Source organism: Apis laboriosa, unplaced genomic scaffold, assembly GCF_014066325.1.
Source record: "Apis laboriosa isolate Shangri-la unplaced genomic scaffold, ASM1406632v1 scaffold42_cov153, whole genome shotgun sequence".
NCBI lineage: Eukaryota > Metazoa > Arthropoda > Insecta > Hymenoptera > Apidae > Apis > Apis laboriosa.
In genome coordinates, this window is record NW_025223257.1 from 3,076,932 (window position 1) to 3,085,373 (window position 8,442).

Below are 8,442 nucleotides of genomic sequence, written 5' to 3' on the forward strand. Positions count from 1 at the left end.
AATAAAAGTTAAAGGAATCGAAATTGATTACGGTAATTTATTTTAACGTCGATGTATTTTTAACGAAAGAGACGAAAGATGGATAATATGGATGTCGGGTCTGGTAAAATCGTCGTAAACTTCTGTAAGATTTTAAAATTCAAGTAATTTATTTCGTATAAAATATCTTTATATATAAGTGATATCTCAAATAGCAGTTATTTTTTCTTTACAAAAAAAAAAAAAAAAAAAAAACTAGAAAGAGCGAGCTACTCGCCCTGAGCCAGTCAACGCTTCTCATTTTCTCTCGTTTTTCTTTTTTTTTTTTTTTTTTTTTTTTTACAGAAATATATTTCAAATATAAAGAAAAAAATATACCACGGATATATCGTCTTTTTCGACGGCTCGATCATTTTAATTTATATAATCTTTTTCGAGCGATCTCTCTACGAGGAATATACAAACAGACCAATCAAAGTAATTCACCTCGCAGCGAGCCTCTCATTCCTATTCCTCGCACAAATTAGATTATATTTATACAATGACTAGTTTCTTCGAGTAACTTACAGTGATTTACAAGAGAGGAAAAAAAAAAAAAAAAAAAAAAAAAAGAAAACGCAAAGAAAAAAGTACAAAAAAAAGGGGGGGAAAAAACGAAAAGACAAAATGAACTGTAAAATATTAGCTTTCTCGCTCTCCGATTCTACCATCGTTTTGCGTTCTCGTTCTCGTTTCATCAAAATTCAAATCTTATCTCGAAAAGGCAAGTAAAAAAAAAAAAAGAAACGAGAAAACTCGAACATTGGACCGTGTCGATACTTTTTCTCGTTTTTACTTCGTTCCACGTCCTGACGAATTAATAATACTTCGTTTTCTCGTGCGTGCCTTTCAAACAATATATATATTTACAATCGATGCTCGCACGTGGCACACGATCTCGAAAAAAAAAAATGGCACTTTACTGCACGATTACGCACAATATATACGCGTTTCTTGTTTATTTCATTTTCTTCTACATATATATATATATATATATATTTTTTTTCTTTTTTCATTTTCAAAAGGAGCAAATGAGCGATGTCACTTACGAAGATCACTTTTTCCGCGTGTACGTGTATCCGCTCGAATCGATCGAAAACGGAAATTATCAAGGGAGATAAAAAAGAAAATAGGCGCAAAAAAAAAAAAAAAAAAAAAATACAAAAAAATGGCACGTCAGCTTCACGGGACCGCGTCAAGCGGTTATACATCGACTCTTCTCATCCGATTCTTTCCTGCGATTCTCTCATCGGCAAAATTTCGCTCGAAGGGTACGACAATAAAATCGTCTCTTCGTGTATCGTCCTCTAAGTACAATCGTTAAAACTCACCCATTCTCACCGATTTTCACACACGCGCACACCGAAACTATGTACAAACGGGACGACGAAGGAAATTCGACGAAAAGAAAGAGAACGAAAGAGAGAGAGAGAGAGAGAGAGAGAGAGAGAGAGAGAGAGAGAAGAGAAAGAGAAAAGAGAGAGAGAGAGAGAGAAACATTAAGAAATGATCAATCATCTTTCATCTTTCAAAAGAGAGAAATAAATTCGAACGAATCGATCCAATTTTTTTCCCTCCCGCTGTAAAAAAAAAAAACCCTTCGAGAGAACGCGTATCTAAATATGTCTTCGAATTCAGTTCCTCGACGTTGTGTTGTATCGATGATTCCGTTTTAAAATTCACCTCTTTGTTTCACGAGCGCGAATTTTAATCGAAAGCCAGGTACTCGATGTGTCTCCATCTTCTCAAGTCTCGGTCAAATTACTTTTCTTTTTTTTTTTTTTTTTTTTTTTTTTTTTTTGTTATTATTCCCCCTCTAAACACGAATTTCACCGAGAAATCGACCCCCCTCCCCCCTCTTGATCCCGAAAGAAATTTCTCCGATCGTGTCTCCGTCTAATTCCTCTATATTCTATTTTGCTCTTTTGTACTCCGTAATCAACGCGTAAGGCACTTCGATCAATCGAACCGTTTAAAAAAAGTACGTACTATTTTTCTTAATAAAGGAACGTGTCGGAAGGAATCCCGTGGAAAGGGATCCCCTCGTTCGGTACGACCGCGCACCACCACGCCTTCGCCTTCGTCAATGTCCTCAAGAACCGTAGCCCATCGGGACTGTTACGCCCGGGCATCCACCCTCCTGATGTTTAGTCAACAATGACATCCTGCTAAACGTTTTGCTGCACGAGGTGCACGAATATTTCTTCACGTCGCTGTGCGTCTGAAGGTGCGCCCTCAGGTTACTCCTGTCGGCGAACGCGCGGTTGCAATGCTGACAGCTGAACGGTTTCTCCCCCGTGTGCGTTCTGATGTGCCCTTGGAGGAGCCAAGGCCTGGAGAACGCTTTCCCGCAGAGATGGCACTTGCAAGGCAACGTGTGCGTTCTGATGTGCATTTTCAACGCGCCCAGGCTCACGTACACCTTCTCGCAGTATTTGCACGAGAACGATTTCTTCGCCTGCCCTTCAGCCGCAGCGCAATGAAATTGTTGGTGTTTCGACAACCCGGAATAGGTGGAGTACGATTTACCGCAATCCGGGCACTGGTATCTCGGGGACGTCGACGAAGAAGAGGACGAGGAGGAGGATGAATTCGAAGACATGGACGCGGTTGAACTGCTCGACACTCCGGATTTCTCCATTTTCGGATGGACGATCGCGCTACCCGCCGACGTGCTGCCGGCCGACGATCTTCCGCTGTCGCTTCCGGGAGAGGACAGATCCTCCGGCGTGACTGGGGGCGGCGACCTCAACGATCCCGACCCCAACGAACTCGTCGGGGACAGGCCGCAGTGATCCGGGCTCGCCCAGTGCGCGTAACTTCTCGCGATCGGTCGTTGTATCGTTGGACAGGTGAGGGCGCTGTGCGGCGGCGGCGAGACCGCCTGATGATGCTCCGGGGACGAGTGTGGATAAGCGGGCATCGGATAGGATGGGTACAGCTCCGCGCCAGCGGGATGGTAACGGTGATACGCTGCCGGGTAGGGGAGATAGTGAGGGGGATAAAGAGGAGCCGTCCGCGCCCACGCTGGAGCCGCGTAATGCGGCAACGACTCGACCGGTGTGTTCAAATTGAGAGGTTCGAGGGGCGCTTTGCTCGCCATGAAGTGCAGGGGGGCGGGCGTGGCCGTCACGGCGCCCGTCGACGACGAATTATCGTGCTGGATTACTTCCACTCGCGCCTTCTTGGCCACCGGGTGAATCGGCGCGATTCCAACCGGTGGCGTGATCACTTTTGTCGGGTAATGGTGATGATGATGAATATGGTGCACGGGGTGGATGTGGCCGTGTAACGCGTTCGGAGAAGTCGGCCTGCTCATCAACGGGGGCGAGGATGAGATTTTCGGGATCGGCGAAGGAGAATCGTTGGACGCCCGTTGCTCGGTCGCCTCCTGCTCCTGTTGCTGATTACGTTCCGCCGTTTTGCTCAAATCTTCCGGCTTTGTACTCAGGTTCTCTGGCTCGGGTATATCGTCCATGACGACATCGATTTCTATCTCTTCTGGAGAAGAAAAAAAAAGGAAACTTCGTCTTAGGCGAGGTGATTTTCTTTTTTCTTTCTTTCTTTTTTCTTTTTCTTTTTTTTTTTTTTTCTTGGATTTGAAATTTTTTGGATTTGGAGAGAAATCGGAGAGAATTGGAGAGGAGTTGGGAGGGGAATGAAAAATGATGAACAAATAAATCGAAGCATCGGAGACTCACCTTTAACTTCCGACACTTCTTCGTCCAGCATCTGGACTGGCCGTTTTTTCAACGGACAGTGGCTGTAATTGTTGTTCTTCTTCACGAAGCTTCTCGGCACTTCTTCGACCAGCATCTTGACAAGTTTTTTTTCACCGTGATCTTCACACTCTTTAGGAATTAGCGTCGGCAGTTCGCAGGTATATGGAATATCCGCGAAGCCGTGACACTACGATATTTAATCCCAAATTGTTCCCGATCGTTCGATTCGCACTGATTCACACCAAATCTATATGTGTATATATTGTATATATTCCTCTGTATCAGAGATAAAACGAAATTGTCAAGATAATCCTCTGGGATTTGATCACTTCACTGTCACATTTAGTCCCAAATAAAACAGTCCTCCTTTCTTCTTTCTCGTTCCTCGACAATTATCCACTTTCTCGTAGCAAACACACGGAACGATGATTCCTTCTTCGAAGCGGGAAATTGATGTTCACCGTTCGCTCGTCGGGAGTGAACTGAACTGTCTGTTCGACCGGCACCGGAGGTTAAACGTGATTCGATGTCACGAGCGGAATATAAAAGAAAAGGAAGAGGATAGTAAAGGTGGAGGAAGAGGGGAAGGAAGAAAAAAAAAAAAAAAGGAAAAAAAAGAAAAAAAAGGAGAGAGATAAACGGTTGGCGGGTGAACTCGAGTGTACAATGTTTGAAGGAACGTGAGAACTCGAGATTCTAAAAACAGTTCGGCTGCAAGCCGGTCTCTGACTGGCAGGGGGGTGCGTCTGGGCCTTTTATAACACATCGCCCCACCAACCAGGTGCAGGTGGCCCGCACGTGCTGCCTGGCCAATGCAGGCCTGCGGGCCCCGCGCTACCCGCCAATAGGGGACGGCCGGTCGCGGGCCAACGGCCAATCAGAGGTAGGGCATCTGTTCCGCCGACTCGCGTATACCCCCACTCCCTCTCCTGTGCAACAACAGGAGGTGCAGGATGCGACGTGAGTGCGACGCGATTATCCTGCTGCGCTCCTCTCCTGCCTCTCCCCTCTCGCTCCCACCCTTTTCCTTCTTTTTTCCCTCCCCATTTCCCCTTTTTCGTCCACCACCGTCCCTGTCCCACTTGGAAAGTGACAGGGACACCGCGTCTCGCTCTCCTTCTCCTTCCTTCCCGCGTCGCGTCGTTGTACGGAGAGCAGATGCCGGGGCCCCACCGTGACACACACCCTCCCCTCCAGAATTACCACCCCTCACTGCTCGAGACCTGGCCCCAACGACCCGTCACCTCTACGTTGTCGTCGGTGCACATGCACCACCGATTCAACGCCAACGTGTCTCCCTTCTCTTACTGGTTAAACCAACTTACTCGCTCGTTCCTGGATACGTTTGCACCCTCTCTCTCTCCCCCTCCCCCCTCCCCTCTCCAACGTGCCGCTCTCACATTTTTCTATTCGAATTTCCGTTCGGTCTACCTGAATCTTCCCCTCTCGTTCTCGTACTTCTTTCTTCCTCCAATAAGTTGTTCTGTAAATGTGTATTTATATATATATGTGTATATATGTATACGTATAAGAGTGCGCGCTCTCGAGTGTCGTATTGGCTGCTGCGCCGTTTTTTCTTTCTTTTTTTTTCTTTTTTCTTTTTCTTCCCCTCCCTTTACACGACAGCCGCCTTTTCACGTGCTCACCGACGAGTAAGAGGCATGCGCGTGTTGGTGCATATACGCAGCAATCCGCCCGGTTCCCCTTTCAGAATTTCACCCCTCGTCCTTTCTCGCCGCCCCGCCACCGTCAGTTTCGAACGTGTAACGGTCGTGTCGCGTGCCACAGCATCGCCCACGCGTGCTGGAACCCACACACGCACGTGCGTGCAGCGAGGGACCGGCGCGATTGTGTGCGAGCACCCCTCATCCTCCTCCTCCCCCCGCCCCCTAGAGCACGATTCACCAACGTAGGCCAGGCATTTTTGCGCCCGAGAGAGGGAGGATTGATGCTAGCGCACCGTTAATGATCCCGCCACGCGACCTCTCGTCCAATCGATAGCTTGATTCCTCTCGTGAACATCGAGATACAGTTCGCGATTTCCAACCGATTTCCTTTCCTTTTCGATACGCGTCCTGTGATGCGAAAGGGAATTTTGTAAATTCGTCCTCTAGGTGTCTAGGTGTTTCTGGGTATGGAACGAAGCGATCACGGTCCATAACTGAACAGATTTGAGAACAATTGGAAGAAATGTTGTTGGAAGAAAAATTTCGAAGAATTTCCTCTGAAATATTGTCCGTTTCTTTTAAATGCTAAGGAACACCTGCTCTTCTTCCGTAAGTATATATTTTTTAAATCAATTACTTCCGAAAGGATGTAAAGGAGACAGAAGAGATTTTGAAAATTTCATTTTTATGGGCTATAAATACGTTTATTTACGAAAAGGAATTTTAAAAGGAGAATTTGCTACTAATAATTACCAAGCAAAATTATATTCGTATCACTTTCTGTAATACTTTTTGTAATTTTTGGGAATATCTCGTTAAAATCAAGGACTCATTTTTAAAATTGTCTCCTATATACCTGATGCCTTTTCACTCGATCTTTCATTGTTCTCTGTGAATGTATAACGGTGATCGATCGTAAACGTGGAAAATATAATTTCTCCAGCGATCGAAAGTGATTAAGATGAGGATGAAGTCACGTTAAGTACCGCACAGGGATTTGTCGATAGATTTACGAGACAAAGAGACGCATTCCGCTCCATCGATTTTCCATTTCGTTCGCCGATGTGTCACCGACACATGGCGTTAAATCAGGTTATCACGGCGGTCGAATCGATTGAGAAACGATAACTCGAGTGGCCCGAGACCGGTATCGGCCGGTCGAGGAGGGGCCCGATTTTTGACCGAGGATCCTTGTACTTGTCCTCGTAAACAGCTCGTTCGTTCCAACGCTTTATATTTTTCGAGCTGGTTCCGCGATCCTTTTTTTCGGATTATTTTCGCAACGAAGGTGACAACGCGTTTCTCGCGTTGGCCCTTTTTTCTTCTCCACCAGAATTTTTAGAGAATCGGTTTTCGATTCGCCTCGCATCGAAAATTTCCTCGAACGGCCGTGTAGAAATGATTCTTCTTCACCGTGCACGTTCAGCGGTAAGACAGGCAGCTGAATCATCAAGCTGGTCGGTAGTGATGATTCGAGGGAATTTGAGATGAGCGAGAAGTCAGTTATTCACACGTGTGATTGTTTTTTTTTCTTTTCTTTTTCCATTGGTAAGATGATAGCGTGCCGCATTTGAAGCAATTGCAGTTATTATCTACTAACGCGAACAACATTATTCATAAAGATAGTATTTCATTTTCCCGTTTGATTTAATCAAAATATTTCTACATTTCCCCTCCCTCTAAACTTTAATCACTATTATTATTAAAAAAGATCAATTTTATCTAATATCTCGTCTGTTCAATTAATCTCTAGAATCTATTGGAATTATTATATTATCGATAATCTATATTACATCGTTACGATGTAAAATCTATATTAATCTATATAAATCTATATTAATCTATATTATATTACATCTATATTACATAATCTATATTAATCTATATTGATATATAAAAAACGACGAAAAGAAAGAGCTAAATCTTTAAAATAAACTTTTATCGAAACGCCAAGCTTGCAAACGCAACTTTCAACCGTGGAAAATAAAAACATCCGATATGATGATCCTCCGTTCCTCATTTATCGCGCCCTCGTTCCTCGAGAGGAATACCGTGGCGGCCGTTCATTATCGACGAACGTCTCGGGCGACGTTTATGCAGGACGTATTAGTCGAAATCGCCTCCGTGTTCGCCCCTTCGCGTTATAAATTTATCCGATCGTTAAGCGCGACAGAGAGGCCGATTCGCCGGTCGATAAACGTGGCGAGTCCTCGGGCAACTCGTGGCCGCGGGACGATTCGAATCGTCGGCCTTCTCCTTCCCTCCACCCCTCCTCTCCCATTCCTTTGCTCCATTTTCTCCACCGTCTCCTCTCTCTCTCTCTTTTCGAGCTGCCCTCGCTTATCTCATCGACACCCACACCAACCGAAATTGTTCGCTGAACGCGAACCGTGTCCTTACGCAATACGGCCAGGGACAATAAGTTCGGAGGGTGGAGAAATCGGTATCGGTATTCTTTGGGGATGAATAATCGCGAAGGAGATACGATAGAATGATGGAAAGTGTATGCGTTTTTGTACGTATTTCATGGCTAATCGTGGAAAGAATTTGAAGAATTTTCAGGAGATTCGAGAAATTGGCGAATTGAACCGACTCGGTGTTTGAAGGATGAGTAATGGTATGAAAGAGATTTATTTTCGAAAAGGCGATATTCATAATTCAGAATTTGTGAGTAGCGATAGGAATTTTGAAGAAAGAAGAAATCGATGAGTAAGATGAGAGGTGCTTGGTTGTTTAACGATAATAATATTAGCAGGCGGATTTAAAAAGAGAAAATTTTGTTTGTTCTACAACGTCGACCATGTTTTATTGGTTGGAAAATACGTGAAAGGCATTTGTTGTCGCTCTCTCGACAGGGGGTCGACAAAGAAAATCCAGGTCGAAAACAGTCCTTCCGGAAAGAATGGAGTGAGTAATAAGAGAGAAAGAAAGAGAAAGTGGGGATAAAAGTAATGCAGGTATAATCAGGTTTTGATAAAGCGAAGTGTTAAGAAAAGAATAGAAGAATATTGTACTTTTTTGTTAGGTTTCTTGGT

General features: G+C 44.7%; 1 protein-coding gene across 1 annotated transcript; it reads right to left on the minus strand.

Annotated features, from left to right (window-relative positions):
* Nucleotides 1-2,043: 2,043 nt before the first annotated feature.
* LOC122716122 (protein escargot-like) lies at nt 2,044-3,834 on the minus strand. Its single transcript, XM_043938900.1, has 2 exons — nt 3,720-3,834; nt 2,044-3,519 (listed from the first exon to the last, which is right to left on the minus strand). The coding sequence occupies exons 1-2, from the start codon at nt 3,832-3,834 to the stop codon at nt 2,111-2,113; spliced, it is 1,524 nt and encodes a 507-aa protein (XP_043794835.1). The 3' UTR covers nt 2,044-2,110.
* Between the last annotated feature and the right edge of the window lie 4,608 nt (nt 3,835-8,442).

Coding starts and splice junctions, on each gene's coding strand:
- LOC122716122 (XM_043938900.1), bottom strand. CDS start 3,834: ATGCTGGTCGAAGAAGTGCCGAGAAGCTTCGTGAAGAAGAACAACAAT. Junction 3,520..3,719: donor AGAAGTGTCGGAAGTTAAAG/GTGAGTCTCCGA, acceptor TTTCTTCTCCAG/AAGAGATAGAAATCGATGTC.